The 17,684-nt window shown below is 47.1% G+C and overlaps 1 protein-coding gene across 5 annotated transcripts in view; it reads left to right on the top strand.

The window, feature by feature from the left end:
* Positions 1–7,124: 7,124 nt before the first annotated feature.
* zbtb16a (zinc finger and BTB domain containing 16a) overlaps positions 7,125–17,684 on the top strand; it is a 91,453-nt gene continuing 80,893 nt past the window's right edge. For 2 of the 5 annotated variants that reach the window (XM_023813612.2, XM_023813608.2), the window contains exons 1-2: positions 7,125–7,325; positions 10,896–12,247. In XM_023813612.2, the coding sequence (XP_023669380.1) occupies positions 10,992–12,247 (1,256 nt within the window). In that variant the 5' untranslated portion in view covers positions 7,125–7,325; positions 10,896–10,991. Of the gene's footprint in view, positions 7,326–7,459; positions 7,657–7,706; positions 8,004–8,266; positions 8,548–10,895; positions 12,248–17,684 lie in introns of those variants that run through there. The other 3 variants (XM_023813609.2, XM_023813610.2, XM_023813611.2) reach the window with 3 other exon arrangements.

The raw sequence follows: 17,684 nt of genomic DNA, 5'->3' as shown, positions 1-17,684 counted from the left end.
GCTATGTCTCCTGGCGAGTCCTTGGAGCTGTCAGGGCACTAGCGCTGGTGGGGTATCGATTGCCCCTCACCCGCCCCCTGCTGAAATTAGCCAAATGGAGCTTGCGAGTACCGCAGGAGAGCCGATGGGAGAGGGAAAAGGAGATTATCAGGGCAAATCATCAGGGGTTAGTCCACGTACCCCACTATGTCACATGACTCCAGAAAGGGCCACCTGTTGCAGCCTTTGTAGGGAGCCCCCTAGAGGCAGATGACTCACCCGTGTGGACCACATCTCAAAGTGAATTCACCACAACTCCTTGCAGGAGCGGGACCACAGGGACACTGGCCCCAGCTGAAAGCTGATTGGCCCCCAGAGTGCCTCCTTCCTTGTCACTCACCGATTAAAAACCTATCATTGGCTAATGATAAGGTTGCCCCCCTCTTATGAATTATTGCCCCTCTTATGCCCTGTACCTCAAAAAAGAATCTTAGAATCGTCCGGACCCCTTGTGGAAAAAATTGTTGTTACAGTAGAAATTATTTTAGATGGGATACTTTCGCCATCACGGAGTCTGAATTATGTTTCAATTTCCAGGCCTCACAGTCAGAGCAAAGGCATCTTCTCAGTGCTGTCATGTTCTTTTTACACGGAGAGGTTCATGGATCCAACAAACACAAATATGTCTGCAGTGATCGAAAAGTCCGTTTAGTTTAGGCCACAAATCCACCTTGGATCAGTTACAGTTAAAACTGATCAATTCCACTGCCTCGGGTTCTCACGTGCGTCTCACTTCCTGCCGGATCGATATTGGCCCCCGCGGCTTCGCCGATGGTGCGCCGTTGGCTGTCCTGCTCCTCTGCGTCTTCACGTCGAGCTGCGGAAACATGACGGCGGAAAGTGGGGGACGGAAGCAGCAAAACAAGCGGAAGACCGTCCAGGCCTGGCAGATGAGACGATAATTAATACTGAAATGCAGAGGACGCCTTTGGGACAGAAGCGTCCCCTGGGCACCAGGGGGCGACAACGGGGGCTATCAGCATGAAAACAGCTGCGAGTGCCGCCCATGACGACAGGCAGACGAGGCCGCAGCTGGGTGAGTGACACGGTGACACTCCCTGGATGTCTCTGTCATGGCGTCAAACAGGGAGCTGGCTCTCAGCCGTGGCCCGGTGTATTTCAAGGTGTGACGGCCTGGTAATTGCTTTTGAAGAAGAGTCCCGTTTCTGCAGCTTGCCGTCCTATTAGTCGAATACGTGTTTCTCTGTTCTTCGCCCCTCTATGTCTCTCAGTATCCCAGCATTAATTCCTATTACCTTATCTGAGAATCATTATTATTTTATTGCGGCGTAATTTACTATTGTTACTTGGCCGATTTTTCGTAAACCTCGCACATGTAAATATTTCATGGAATTGAAGTCTTAAGGCAAGGTTGGGGGGCTGCGTCTGATTTCCCCCACGGTGTAAACAGCACCGTGCGTCTTCGGCACTGACGCTTTGCGAGCAGCGGATTTCGCGGAGCGCGGAGAGCGGAGATGCGGAGAGCTCGGAATTCCAGCAGAGCCTTGTCATTGCTTTGTATTGATATTGAGCCCAAGGTAGATGAGCGTCGGCTGAGACACACACACATGCTCACGCGCACACTGTCGTCGTCCCCGTTTGCTGCCTGTTGACAGAGCTGCCACGACATCCAGCCTGACAGACAGGCGCACGTACACACCCAACTGTACCCCCCCCCCCTTTATCAAAGCGGATTTAAATCACAGCCACACTCACAGGAAGACTGTCACTTATCACACTGGGAAACCCTGCGATGCCATTCAGCAGCATGCTAAGGGTCTCTCTCCCTGACTTGATGCTAAGGGTCTCTCTCCCTGATCTCAAAGGCTTGATCCTGTGTCGATATTTTCATTTTATAGGTTTAATTTCCTTCCAGTTTTATTTACTCATTATGAGAGGCACTGTAAAGATTTTTCCCCTAGAGCTTCACTAACTACATTGATTAGACACCCCCCCCCCCTCCAAATTCAATACTGGCTGATAATGAAAGCAGAATTACAGTGGTCATTACATAATTATCATAGATTGTGCCCCAAGGAGCTTTAGCAGAGGACCAAGACTAAACATTCAGCAAAGTAAGGAATATGTTATCTGGGCCAAATCCAATGCTGCTTGACAAAATTCACAGCAAATGTGTTGTCACAAAGTAAATAAGATTCTACAGTGGGACATGTAATTTTTTTATCTGTCAAATCAGTAATTCTTGAAGCTGTAAGTGAATGTTGAAAAATTTGGCTGGGATGATTGCTGAGGTCCTTCCCAGATAATAGCCTTGTATAAAAATATATATTAATTTGAGTTGTATACATGACAATAAGACATATATTTATCTGTTGTTTTATGTCAGTTTCTGTCCTTTTGTAGGGGAAAAAAATCTATTTAGAGACATTTGTAATTATTGTGCAATTCTTGCAACAGAGCTTTAAATATATAAATATGCCTGTATAATGATCTGGCTACCCTGATAGGCTGTGTGATTCACATTGTCTAACCTTTCACCCGTGTGCTTGGTTGGAACATCTCAGGAGGATAGCACACTGATGTGGTGATTTTACAAAATGTGGCAAAACACTGACTTTCAGACCATCTTACTGCAGATCTGGGGTATGATGCTGCATCTGCATGAACCCAGCCTAAAAGATCATCTTGAATAATGGGCTTTATTAATATGTGACCTGTTGAAAAGAGGTTGTGCAAAACTTATTTATATCAAACTAAAGTTATAAAAAGGCCTTTGTTATTTATCTGCTTAAAATAAAAATAAAAAACTCCCAAAGCCTTTAATAAATAAAAAACTGATGATGCAATTCGCTCAACTTGTTGCAAAAAAATGGGGGTTAATATTAGCAGCATTTTGCATAAACACATAACGGAAAAGTGCGGTCAGCTGACATCCTTTTTCGAGTAGAGAGGAAGCGTGATATTCCAAATGAGGAAGCTCCAACGTACGGCCACGACAACCAGGCAACCCCACAGGAACAGGCGTGCTGCATGTTGGGGGTCTTTGTCAAATGAGGTCTGACCTGGCAACCGCTCAGATTTAAAATCCGCAGCTGTGGCCCCCCCAGGGCCAGACCTTTTGCAATCCCGGCCCCCCCTGGCCATCCCAAAACACGCACGCACACGCGTGAGCGGGCGGACACACACACACACACACACACACGCGGAGGGGAGGACACTCGACCCAAGCCGTACGGCGAAGGTGACACCCAGGTGACTCCAAGCAACGGCAGGACGCGGAAAATTTCGACCTTGAAACACAGAGTGCCTCTGCAGACAATGGCGGGGCGACGGCCTCTGGCGGAACGGCGAGAAGCGCATCGAAAACCGCATGTGCCTCCCAAATATCCGCAAAATAGATTTTTCTCCTTTTCCCAATCTGCCTGCCCCCCCATACCCCCCAAAGCTGTTAGCAGCGCGGTTCCTGGTGCTGTGAGCTCAGACTCCGACATCCATGATACCCGTCACCCGAAACCGACTGAGATCCTGGCACTGCGCCTGCTCCGTGGTCAGGGGAGACTAGTATTGATTAAAAGCCTTCTTGACGGGATCATCCTGTCACCTGACTAAATAGGTGGAGGCCCCAGACTCAGAGGGGTAAATATGCCTTTAGTAAATAAAACAACTCAGTCAACATGACCAGTTCACCCATTAACCTCACGGAGAGAAAAAAAAAAAAAACATTAATTAGAAATGACAGTCAAACCAGGAGGGGATACATTACAGTCCCGTAAACAAACACTGAAAACATTAGAACAGGGTCTACCAGGGGGACCAACTGAATGCTATCACATCAAGTTAGAGGTCAGTATTTGCTCTGGAAGTCAGATAAAAAAAAAAAGACATCTTTGTGCATGATTAATTTTGCCACAGGTCCAAAATGAATATTTTATACCCACTGGAAGTTGTCTTGTACAAGTTGTATTAATTGAGACAGGAAGTCCTTTGGGAAGAGTAATTTAAACATACATTTCATGGAAAAAGAAGTTTGACGTAACTTATTTAAATGCAATATGAGCGCTACATGTTTTATGAAAAGGAAAGTTATTTTGCTGCAAACATAGTGTATATAGTGTCTGTCTATAATATGCACGTTGACATTTTTGATCAGTCTTTAAATATTTAGGCTTTATAGGATGGTAAAAAAACTAAAATATCATCAAATAAAACAAAAATAATATCAAAATATAAAAATAATAAATTATATAACAAAAACTTATGTTCATTGATCATTTGTACAATTTAACTTCGCTGTCTTTTCAAGATGAATGTAAAAATCTGTAAAATTAAGTTTTATTTATATATTAATTTATTTTATTTGCATTAAGCCCCCACCCCCCAACCAGGGAGATGATACAAAACATTACTGCTTTTCAAAGGTGCCCCCTGTAGGTTTGCTTTAATTTTGTGAAATTAGCCTGCAACCTGAAATCACTGAGGTCAACACAATAGCTTAGTCTTGTGCATCTGGGTTACAAAACAGACGTGCTAGTTAAGCAGATTAAAAAGGAAAAGAAATACCTCAAGAAGGAGCCCTTGGTTGTTGCACAGGGGAGGGCCTTGTGTACAGAACCGAATCTACCCAAGGTCACAAGTGAGGGTGAGAGAGCAGTTAGGCAGACCCCACTACTTGAGATGCCCCACAGATCATATGGATAAAAGGCCCTCTTTCAGGCCAGTTCATGTACAAGCCTTCAGGAGCAAGGACAATGCTGGTAATTCTCATCACGTGGCTTTTCACCTGAGATACCTTCAAAATGATCTCCAACTGTGACCATCCATGACTTGGCAAGAGGCTCAGATTGACAGGAGGGGGGGCGTCAGTGGGGGGGAGGGGGCGTGTGCAGATCGGGTTGTCAATACACACAGGAACGGTTGGTTAGATAAGGTACCTTGGCGGATCCAGCGGATGTCACATCCTGGACTGAAGCTGACTCGAGAGGCTAGGAGATTGCTCAAGATCGTCGTGTATGGGCAAGAGTAACTGAAAGTTGCTTCTTGCTTCCCAATACCTTCGACCACCCAGATACCCACCTACCCACCAAGCCTGTACATTCAAGTCTCTTAGTCAACAGAAGCTGAGTTCTGGAATGTGATCATGTGTAACATGCATTGTAAAGTCTCAGACTATTCACAGACTGGACAGTCTCGGGAGTTCAGGTCTTCATTGAAAGCTAGTTGAGAAGTATTACAACATCATAACAACATAGTACCTCTCTCCTTATATAATATATTAATGGAATTTACAATATTGTAAGATGTCCCAAAGGTGAGGCACCTATTATACCACATATACTAAGAGACCAGCAAATCGGAACAAAGTTCTTATTGATTTCATTGTCTTTATCTCCCCTTTTTCAAATTATCTTTAAAACATAATACAGGTCCATACTGTATTTCTCAACATTATACAATGGCAGAAAATTCATTAACAAAATATAAATCCATGCTTAGGAGTATTTAGAAGTGAATCTTTTGTTCTGCTAAAGCAGAATAAACTTCTGTGAGATTTAATGCCCTCACTATTTTGGAAAAACTCCACTACATAAGAAATTTACAAACGACTCTAAACAACTCACTGAGAAAGTCGAAGATTTGCAACCGGGCTAGCTTCTTGAAGGTTTGGATGGACGTCACGGAAAAAGGGACAGTATTTGTAATTCTGCTTTTGAGTAATCACGTGATCTCTTGTATGCTCCCCCCATCTTCGGGTTTCTATCAACAATTTTAATTCCACCGTCGAAGTTACTCCTGGATACTCTGATTATTATACATTTACATTGGAAACCCCTGCTAGCAGCCCGTCGTAAGGGTCAGGGCTTCAGTGGGACTGAATAGGATATTTATACCCGATTTGTACATTTTAATTATGAAAAGTAATTCGACACTTTTGGTATAACGGTCACGTACATTAATTGTTGTTTCCTTACAACTAGTCCCAAAAAGTTTTAGCACTTTAGGTTAACAGGCCACACTTTAAATACTATTACAAAGAAAATCTTCGACAGGTCCATCCAATTTCTTTAACTACAGTTAGGCTGCACTGATTAATTTAAGGTGATATCAGCTAAAACCTAAAACTATTAACTGAAATAGTAAAGGCTTTCCTGCTCTGCATCTTTAAAAAGTACACACACACAAAAAAAAACATCTCAGATCATCGACTTAGTATTTGTTTCTGGCATCGCGTGGTCCGGAGCTGTCCAACATTTACTCTACACCTGGCTAATTAGATGCCAGCGGTTACATTGTCAATAACTTCGGTGCCCCTAATTAAATATAATTAGGCGAAGAGCCGCTTCAAAGCGCTAGAAGGGATATCTACAGGACGGGAAATGCTGGAAGCGAAATGCCTCGTGTTCTCTTTCCCGAGAATTACAGTTACAAAGGATGTCACGAAGCCGACATAAATTCACCCAGCAGTTTGCGTTCCCTCTATATCGCATTGCAACACATTGTGATCACAGGCTAAGGAAGGACTTGATGCGATTCGTGAGACTGCAGCAATACGTTTACCTTACACCAAATCAATCACCTGCATCAGGCCTTTTCCCCAGAGTCGACGCGTCCTTGAGTGAAATACTTGTTTTTGTTTTATTTTTATACTCATTGGTTTTGAGTACACTAAGTTAATCAAAGTGTTAAAACCTGCCAAACGAATTAAACAGAGAAGGAATCTAATTTCAGCGAGGCTCATTATAACTGAATGAAGTATAGACTACTTTTTAAAATGGAGTGTCACCAAATATAAGAAAATAAATAATAAAGTTCTTATATAGCGTGCAGATTGACTGGAAGTGATCCGATAACGGTGTTTCTAGGCTTGAACATTATGGGAAAAGTTACTGTAACGTTCTTCCCACCCCCTTAACAATGCATATAGGTACACTTAGGATGGGGCTTTTTTTCACTTATGCCGATCACGATGGGGAGCAGCGCCTCGCGATCGCCGCGCGCAGCGTTGTCTTGCTTTATGACAGATCGCTCGGCAGTTAATATCCCCTAATTAATTCGCGCACGCCGGAGGGCTGCGCGTTAAAAGATGGCAGCCCCCTAGGTGTCTCACTTTCGCAGTGTTCGCGCGCCGATCGCAGGAGAGGAGAGGAGAGGAGAGGAGAGGAGAAGAGAGGAGGCGAGTGAGTCAGTGCGCTGACGTCACCGCCGTGTTGATTTGCTGAGCCGCGGGCAGATAGGAGTTTAGTGCGCGTGAGAGCGGCTGCTGCGAGCCGCGTTACTATGCCGCTGCCCTAATAACGACGCGTCGGGAGACGGAACGTGCGCCCGGGGTGAGTAGACGCGCGCCGATGGGGGCGCGCAGCCCGCCGGCCTCGCTGCCACACTTCACCGGACTCGCGGCTACGCGTGCGCCGCCGGTGTCTCACGCGCGGCGCGATCCTTTATCGCTGTATCGTTTTTTCCCCCCGAACGTCTTTAATCGCCACTTAAAACAGCCACAAGTTACGCTGACTGGCTGGGAGCGTAACAGTGTAGCTGAGCCGAGTTCAGAGTTGCAACACAAATGTTTTCCGTGGAGGAGAGAGGGGGTGAAAGTATAGCCTCGGTCTCCAAAGAAATTATTTAATGCAAGACACCGGAACGCCACAGTTGTTGACTACTGTAAGGCGCGTTGAAGTTTGCAGTTATATTTACTGGTTTGCTGGGTTGAAGATGTTAGGTTGACGTAACCGGCTGTTTTAGTATTCTGGAGATCACTACAGCAGGAACGTGAGGTCTGGTCCTACAGTTCGTTGCACACCAGACAGTATGACGTGCAGCTGTTTGCATCGATTTGTGTTTAAATTCAGTGTTTAGGCGCCTGTGAAGTATTGTGTGCTCGTAATCACGTCATTTTATTGACTGTGCTCGGATTGTATTTTCTTCGAGTTTCACCGGCGGGCGAATGTTATTCTTGAAGCTCGACGCACTTGCTGCGTCTTTGAAGCGGTATTGTCAGATCATCACTAGTAAGTGTTAGCAAGCTGAGAATTTACCCATCTGACGGACCGGAGAAATGTACATGGCAGGCATCCTCATTGGTGCCTCCGTTTGCTTTTTTATTTTATAATTTGAATGCCAGTTATTGCATCCGCGAACGCATATCCTTTATTGTAAGTAGAGCAATGCACTGGCTTTGATTATTTGGATTGATCATTGAACACATTAGCTGTAGGTTTTTTTTTGTCTTCGAGCACGACAGTCAAAAATGTTTTACATTTACACGACCAAGAGCTGCATTTATTTCAGTATATGAGATTCACGTGGTTTAATTGGTGTCTTCTGTAAAGTCACCAATTGAAATAGCTTTTCAATCAGTTGCAGTTCAGAGATCGTGGTGTATTGCTTTGCTTTCTGTCGGCATTTACTTTTCGTATGTTTTTGTAAATGTCGGCGATCTTACGCAGGATGGTGTCAATGCCTTTGAATCTCATTCTATTCATGTATTTTTGAAACTGGTTTATTATCGGCTGAACGATTGAGCGCTTCCAGCGTTAACCAGTACAGTCTACGGTAAGGGAAGGGTACAGTGAATGAGACGAAATTTCAATTAATTGCCTTTTGTCGGTGTATAGGATGCCTTTGCTTTACTGAATATACAGTACAGTATGATGACTTTTGCTAATAAATATATTTGTAAGTAGCCTAACTGTGTATGTTTAGCGAGAAAATCGACTTAATTGGTTTTGTCTCTGATCTTTGCGCGCTTCATATTGCTGAATCGTTTTACTGGAAGTACGATTGAATTTTCCCGTTACGTCCGTTCTTTTCCCTTCGGTTTTAAGATTTAATCATTCGTTCTTTTTGTCAAAAGTTTTCTCTCTTGTAACATACACAAGACACAGAGAATTACGCATTGCAACAGACACGTCCTTATTTTTACGAGGTCATAAATAAGAGCTCAATTGAAATTCAAGTCATAAAACAGCGTTTGAGGCTTCTATATCAACAAGTCGAGTTATTTACCTGTTCGCTTTCCCCCGTATTTTTCAGATATCACTCATGCACACCCGAAATAGAATTTCTTTCATTTCAGACCTGCATCTGTCTACGAACCGTTTTTTTTGCGATAATTGATGAGACGCCTAGATTATTGTAATGCATTGTCAGTTTTTACGACCTGAATTCATTTCAGTGAAAGTATCTGTAGTTATAAAGGGCTGGATTGAGATGGCTTTCCTTAAAACATAAATGAGGATGAGAATCAACTAGTGGATTTATGTAGCCCTTAAATACCGTATACTCTGTTATTTATAAGGCTTGTCCTTTTGATTTAGATTATTTCTGGCATTCTGTATTATTACGATACCTCGCATACCAACAAGCTTGGTCACTGTTTGCGTAAACGGTGATACAGACTGTGCTTTGTTTTTTTTGGAAAAAAACAATCAATAACCAGATCCTTATTTTATGCGATCATTAATCAGGTAACAACGGAAATGGTTGCCGAAATAGTCTTTGTCGTTTGTCTGACTCGGTCCAAAGTCTAATTTTTTCGCGCAACTATGTGTCACTGTGAGAGAGGTATAGTTTTTTTTTTTTTTTTTAAGTTTTGTTTTATTCATCGGGAAAAATGTCTTTGAAATGCATGAGCAGTGGGTAACGATATGTCCTCGGTGTTAATTGATTCCTTCAAATGTGTGTTTTTAGCATCTTCGCAATATTTATTAATTTGATTCAATTAAAAAAAAATAAAGGAAGTATGTAATAGTAGGCATGGGTGCGGGCGATTTTTTTTTCCCTGCACGGACGCGTGTGCTCCGGAACATGTGCGTGTGAGCCGGGCTCGTTAGCGCGAGGTCCCTGCGCGTTCGCGCGCCGCCGACGCGGCGCTGTTTGCCGCGCTCTCCGCGCTCCGCTTACCGTCCGCTGTGATGGGAATACTGAGCGCGATGCCGTGCTGATGGGCTTTGTGGGGCGAGCACCAAACGTCCTAACAAAAGGGATAGGGACTGTATAAGGGCATCGCCCCCCCTCAAAAAAAAACGTCATGTCACACACTTGTTGTCAGGGACCGTATTATGAGGTATAATACGGAACTGAATGTGACCTATAGATTGTAAAATGTGATGTGTGCTTGTCAGATGATGGATAATTAAAATCTAAACTGCATGTTTGTTTCACTTTAATTGGAATAATCCAAGCAGAAATTACAACATGGCTAGCGTTCAGTTGTTTTTTTACTCTTGCAATAAATCTGTTTTTCCACTTTAGTGAAAACGTGTGTTGAATACGTTCATGTCAAAGAATTTCAAGCGATGGCGTCATATTGTGTAGGCTTGTTAACTGGTTAATTTTGTTACTCTTTAAAACAGAAAATGATGTGGAAAAGATTTTTTCCGCTACATTTTATGTATGCAAATTATCCAAATAGACAACAAAGATTAAAGCAGTTTGTAAGCTTTTAATTAAAGAAATTCCTATTTTTCCTGCTGTCGTTTTTGTGCATTTTCTTTTTATAGTCATTAAGGCTTTTATTGCGCTTTTTAATATTTAGCTTTATTGCTGTCAAAATTATTGAATTGTTTGGTGTTTGGATAGCTATGAACGCAGCGTAGGAAAATATATGCACTTAAGGTTGATCGGAGTTATTTTAACTCAACAAATGTCACCGAAATGGTTCAGAATGAAGCATTATTAGTTACGAACACGCCTCTGCATGTTAGCGTATGGACACGTGACACAGCGTCTGATACGCGCCTCCCGGGCTAAAGCGAAAGGACCAGCTGCTGACGGCAGTGCGCGTTCGCGTACGATTCAAACTGATGCTCAGTGAAAATGAAAATTGTGTATATGCGCTCTGTTCTCAATTAACGTTTTTTTTTTTTTTTTTTTTTTTGCTTTCTCTTTCTCCCCCCTAGATTAACCTTATCTGGTTTACAAAGATAACTGAGCAAATACAGAGGAAGGGGGGTTAGACAGCCTCATGAGTGTCTTCGGTGGACTTCGGAGACGTTATGGATTTGACTAAAATGGGTATGATCCAGCTGCAGAACCCCTCCCACCCCACGGCCCTCCTGCAGAAGGCCAACCAGATGCGTCTGGCGGGCACTCTCTGCGATGTGGTCATCATGGTGGACAGCCAGGAGTTCCACGCCCACCGTGCCGTGCTGGCGTGCACCAGCAAGATGTTCGAGATCCTCTTCCACCGCAACAGCCATCATTACACCCTGGACTTTCTCTCACCAAAGACCTTCCAGCAGATCTTGGAGTACGCTTACACCGCCACACTCCAGGCAAAGGTGGAGGACTTGGATGATTTGCTGTACGCGGCAGAGATCCTAGAAATAGAATATCTAGAGGAGCAGTGCCTCAAGATCCTGGAGACCATCCAGTCATCGGATGAAAACGACACTGAGGCCAACGCCAACGACGGCGGGGGCGGTGAGGAGGATGACGAGCGCCGGACGAGGCACGGGAAGAGTGCGTTGATCTCAAAGAAGCATTCCATGGAAGAGGGTGGTTACAACCCTACCGCCCAACAAGGCTTGTCCCTGCCCAACATGGTTGATCAGAGCCCCTCCGTCTCAACTTCCTTTGGCCTCTCCACCATGAGCCCCACCAAGGCTGCCGTTGACAGCTTGATGAGCATCGGCCAGTCCCTGCTGCAGGGTGGCATGCCCCACAGCGCCGGCGGGGACCCGCTGGCTCCAGCCAACGCCAACCCCCTGGTGGCCGAGGTGAAGATGGAGATGATGCAGGTGGATGAGGGACACGAGAGCCCCCACGCGATGGAGTCCGGCTCCTCGAGCAACGGGGAGAGGAGCGGCGAATTGGACCGCAACCGGGAGGGCCCCGGCACCCCGACCCGGAGCAGCGTCATTACCAGTGCCCGTGAGCTGCACTACGTCCGCGACGAGGCCATGGGCGACCCGCAGGCCGAGGCGGCACAGATGGCACTGGAAGGCGTTACCGGCCTGACTGAGAAGCACCTGGCATCACTGTATTCCATGCCCTCCAACCACAAGAACGAGACAATGGTGTCCATGCCCGCCTCTGTGGCCTCCTCCCTCCACATGCCCCCCGCCCTGGCCATGTCCATGGACTTCAGTGCCTATGGGGGCTTGCTGCCCCAGAGTTTCATCCAGAGGGAGTTCTTCAGCAAGCTGGGGGAGCTTTCGGCCGGCGTCAAGCCCGAGGGCAGGAACCCGAACGAGCGCTGCAACGTGTGCGGCGCCGAGCTGCCGGACAACGACGCCGTGGAACAGCACAGGTAACGCCGGCCTGGCCGCTAGGAGCCACCATACACTTACGCCTCATTGGTTTCATGCATGGAGGCACTTTAACGCCGACATAATGACACACCACACTTAATATTTAACACGACTATAAAGGCTGCCCACTGAACATGATTTAATTGGCCCGTAGCTCTTGGGGCCGGTGCACTGTGCGCATACGCTCACACTCACGGATCGGCAACGGAAAGTCTTCACGTTAGGATGAGCAGGGGTTTGTCGCGGGCCATGCCCCCTGGATCCACGCGCCCTCAGATGCCCTTGCTACAGAAAGTGACCGTAGAACGTGACCGTTCCCAAGCAGGACCGTTAGCGACGCTTAGACAGCCGACGATAAATGCTTACACTTGTTTTTTTTTTTTTCCCCTCTCACTCCCCTCTTTAAAAGGCGGCTATAATTTTATAGCCGATTTTATTTTATTTTTTGCAGTGCACGGTTTTCATTTCCCTGTCATTTTAACCACATTTTGCCGTGTTTATGAGGTGCCCGGCAACTCGGCCATTTAGCGGACGTTAACCGTAGCGGCCCGTAGGACTTTAGCTGGTGGGAAGGACAATTTGCAAGGCGAAGTCGTCCCGAGCGTTTGCCGCAGAGCTGCTGCTTGCTACGTTGCGTGAGTTTCTGTCTGGGTTTTTTTTAATTTTTTTTTTTTAATTAAGACTTAGTTGCTTTATTCCGCAGAAGGTCGCTGCTATCGTTAAATGCATCAACGGGAATGGCACTCTATATTATGAGGATGATATTGCATTATGAGCTGGCTCATTCCAGTTTTTTAACGTTAATTTTAAATAAACTAACTAAAAGCCTTTTAGAATTTTATTTTATTTTTTTAAATATCTTTTAGGCACCCGTTTCGGGGTAAGCAGTATCTCATGCTAAATTATATTGGGAATTTAGATGAGAAGTTAGAATGTGGTGACCCTGCTGGAAGACTAGACTGGTGCACTTTTCACACACAGCGCGTTAAAGCTTGGTGTCAATGTGCCTCTTGCTCAGGGTGTCGTAGACTCCCCTGCCACAGCCATGAATGTGTCTCTTGAATGCTGATCAGTCTTGTACTGTATGGGGGCAGCCTCTGTGGCCAGGAATAGCTTACAGTCGCAGTTCTAGAGGGGGAGATCCGCCCCCCCAGTATGATGCTTTGGGATCAATCCTGTCTTTGTGCACGTGCAACTGTGCGGCCTATCGCCGCGACGGTAAAGGAGGACACATCGTTCAGGGGGAGCTGTTTTGAGATACTGCAGCCTTTTATTTTGCTTGTATGTTCTAAGCTGATTAGCATAAGAAGTCTGAGTATGAACCGTCCGTTGAGGAACATAGGACAAGAATGCTGATCCACAGCGAAGCAGGAGGTCCACAGAAACGTATCCTGCGAGCTCATACGGTTCAGCCAGAGACTCTTGGCTACCCCTGAGTGTTTGTGTTTATGGAGGCCTCGCTCCCCTCCTGCACGGTAGCTCGGCCAATTTTCTGGAGCTCTCCGGGGGTTCCGTGACGTAACTGGCTACAGACAGAGGCAGGAACAGCGATCCGGACGCCATTGCGCTACGGTATGGTGGCAGGTCGCGGCCAGATGGGGCTGCCTCGCTCCGTCTTGCTGGCAGGCGCTCACACGTTGACTCTTACCGTTCTGGCAGATTACTGCCCCGGTCGATACTCTCCGTACCCCTGGTGGGCGGCCGGGATTCTCCGGTGGGGCTGCGGCCGAGGGCCCGGCAGCCTGATCGTTTCCAGACCCGTCCTGCTGATTTGCGAGCGGCCGGTCCGGCCCTGGTCGGACCCATTAGCGGCACCTGGTTAGGGGAGCAGCTAATGGGAAGCAGCTTGCCCCCTGTGGCGTGTCCAGTGATGGGCGGCCGGGGGCCAGACCCTGTGCTCCCCCACAGCACAAGGAAGCCCTTATTAGCTTTATGGGGGGGGGCTTAGGCTGTGTGTGTTGGGGGGGCTGTGCTGCTCAGGAAATGAGGCTTTGCTGCCCAGGACCCTGGCCCCGACCTCCGCAGTGTAACCTTTGGGCTGCCTGCCCAGCCTCTGCTTCTCGTCAGTGGGGCGGTCTGGGGATGTGTATCCCAGGGCTGTGTGTGTGTGTGTGTGTGTGTGTGTGCGCGCATCCCCCACCCCTTTCCCAGTCAGGGTTCCTCCTGAGGTGTACATAGGCTCTTTCGCCAGCCCCCCACCCCCCAAATCGCCCCCCTACCCCACGTGCCTTCCAGTTTCGTTTGTTAAAAAGGAATTTCACAAATAAAGACCGTTGTCAGAGAAGGGGTGCAAAGGTCAGGCGTTTTGGAAGCGAATCCGCTGGTTTTCTTTCTCCTCCCTTTCTCCTCCCCCATCATGTCCAACAAGCCCTAAACCTGTTCCCCAGCCGCTGCGCCAAGCGAGGTGTGACACGTGTGCGGCCCCCCCGAAGAACCGGCCGCCCCGCTGATAGACACCCGGACGCTCGCCTGGTTAAGGGGCAGCAGGCGAGATCAGCACCCGTCCCAAGCGAGTCGGGGCAGGCGATCGTGACACGGACCGAGAATACATACAGTGTTGCGGGGGGAGGGGTTTCCGACGGTCACCATGCACACGTCCGAATCTTCTGAATGCCAGTGAACATTTTTGAATGAAAAGTTGCATAATTGCTCAATTTTATTGGTCTGCATGCGAAGGAGGCTGGTCCTGGGCCCTCGGTGCTTTATCAGAGAGTCGTCTGTTTGCTGTAATCTCCGAGAATGCACCGAGGTCAAGGCTCAGGTGAAGAGACCCATCTGCTCTGCCTCCCCAGCTCCTCGTCCAGAGGATCCTCTCGCCTGGCCTCGTTTTCGCATTAAATGCATTCAGAGATCTTTTAATGGGACGTATGAGTTTCTCATTGGCCGTGATAAAGGGACTGTTATGGATGACAGAATTATGGGCTCTGGGGGGGGGGGGAAGGCTGGGCTATGTCAAGGCTATTATAGTTTGTTTATTAGGACAACTCACTGAGAAGCTGAGAAAATTTAGAGAAAGGAGACTTTTTTTGGGGGAGGAGGGGTATTGTTTAGTTGTCACAGATCAGGTGGCTTGTTTATGTCTGTAAGGACACGCTGTTTGGATAGTTTGAGGAGGAGAAATTCAGGGATTTAACTCCAGTTATAGTTACAGAAACCGCAAGCAGGTTAAACATGTTTAGATTTGATGCTACTAACCTACATTTCTTTCAGTATTGCTCTTGAATGATATTTTAAGAATAAATAAGGAGTAAACAAAATTTATACTTTGTAAAATTCATAATTGAGCTGCTTTTCAGCTAATTGCTTAACCCTTTACTGTGCCTGCAGATTACAGTGTTTCACAATTAAATTGGCATAATTAACCACAAATAAAATTAGTTATATCAAGGAATAACGCGGGGAAACATCCTTCCAGAATCCTTTGTGTGATAATGTCAGTGATTATTGGAATAATATTGGAGTTCGGAAATTGGTTAGGGGGAAGTTTGTCTGCTTGTGCATGTTATGGACCATAACTGCAAGTGTCCACACATACACACACACACACACACACGCACGCACGCTTCCGTGGGGCAAAAGTCACAGAACCACCAATATGTAATATTTTAGTTGGCTTCTTTTAAAGGTCTGGTTCTTGACAGACACACACACGCGCAAACACACTTTCTTCAGACTAATTACTGAATGTTTTATAACAGCCCCATGTGGGGGGGGGGGGGGGCTCCCAATTTTCCCGTTTCTCCAGTTCCTCCTGTTCAGGGGGACCGGTGTGGTGTGGACGGGTCAGGTCGGCTGGCCCTAATTGTTTCCAGGCCTGGTGCACGTCCCTTTTGGGCGGGCTTTCGTGTCAGAGTGAATGCATCAGTAAGTGCCTGCTTCCTGTGTAAATTTAGCCTGTCCCATTCACTCTGCCTGCTCTGGGTTATGTCATAAAGCTCAATGAGATGTGGATTGGCTCCAAAACGAGGGGAGTGGAAGAGGGTGGGGCGGGGTGGGTTGGGGGTGGGGGGAGTGTGAAGGCCGGCTTTCCCATTGAAGTAGCCCTCAAGTGTAACATTTTGATACGGAGGGAGATCCGACACTGAGAGGGAGTTAAAGACGTGGACATGCCTGTTTTGTTTCGCGATTGCCTGGGGTTTCCTGCAGGGGCGGAATCCGAATTCCATCCCAGCAGAACGACGGCTCTTAAATCGAGATGCGGCTGACAGGCTGGGGGCCTGTTCCTCTCTGAGTCTGAGCTGGCGACCTTGGGGAGCCTGGATTATCGGCTGCATTTCGGTAACCCCCACCCCCTTTGATAGGAGAATAATCAGTTTGCAAAGCACAGTAATTACTAATAAATAAATGCATGAGTCTCCGGTGAGGGGCCTGTCTCTGCCGCTGCCGCCGCCGTCACCGAGTCAAAGGACTTGCCTCAGGTTGATCTGCAGTGCCGGTCCGTTGTTATGCAGACGGCTGCCTCTTAACGTACAAGATTTCGCTGGAGTCTGTGATGTATGTTTCGTTTGTTTTTTTTTGTTTTTTTGTTTTTTTTGAGAAAGAGAGTGATTGGTGGAGGAGGGATGCGATATCTCCCTAACGTCCACGTTTGATCTCTCCTTGTGCAGCCCTGCCAGCTTCAGGAAGAATCTCTGTCTGCCCTTGTTATACCCTGCTTGACCGCTGATGCCGTTTTAGCGTCTGCTTCTCCGCGCGTCCTCCCCGGCCCCCAGGTTCCGGGCGCTGGCTCTCGGTTCTGGAGTCAGTTTGGCGTTGGGGTCGGGCCCCTGCATCTCAATGCGGAGGTGGAACCTTATCAAATCATATCAGTGGGGGGGGGGGGGTTAATGATAACCCCGTGGTCTCCTTTTCAGTGTATGAAGAGCAGATGGGTGGGGTGATAACAGGTACACTGTGCTCTAGCGGAGATAACACCCCCCCCCCCCCCCCACAACCTGGTTCCGAGCATCTCGGGAACGTAACAGGGAGCCCATATGCACACTGATATGCAAAGCCACAGCCTCAACGGCCATGCCCCCCCCCCCCCCCCATGAATCACCCCACTTGCTTCAGGGTTCAGGTTAGGTTCTTCTCCCATCTCTGCTGCTGGTCATGTTTTGTTCTATGCATTGTTTGCTTTGTCAGATCCGGCTCTACGTTCCCCTTTTGCCCCAAAGATCTTGCCTCCTGGCGCTCTATTCTCCGCGCTCTGGTTCTCGACACGTGCCTTGTCGTGTTTGTAGTTTAGCCTGGTGCTCCTCTGCCGTTCTGGAACCCTCTGCATTCAAGGTGGCTCCACGGCTCCCCAGCTGGTGACCATTACCCTAGACAAAAAGTAGAATGTGTGCAAACTGCGCGTGCAGCAAGTGTTTTGTTTATGTGATGGCTGATTTATGTGATCCCTCTGCGTGGCTTTCTCCCAAGTTACACGGACGGCACGTGCGGGGAACATTCGGG

This window comes from Paramormyrops kingsleyae, chromosome 18, assembly GCF_048594095.1.
Source record: "Paramormyrops kingsleyae isolate MSU_618 chromosome 18, PKINGS_0.4, whole genome shotgun sequence".
Taxonomy (NCBI): domain Eukaryota; kingdom Metazoa; phylum Chordata; class Actinopteri; order Osteoglossiformes; family Mormyridae; genus Paramormyrops; species Paramormyrops kingsleyae.
Note: the sequence above shows the minus strand (reverse complement) of the source record. Positions and strands in the feature narration are given on the sequence as shown.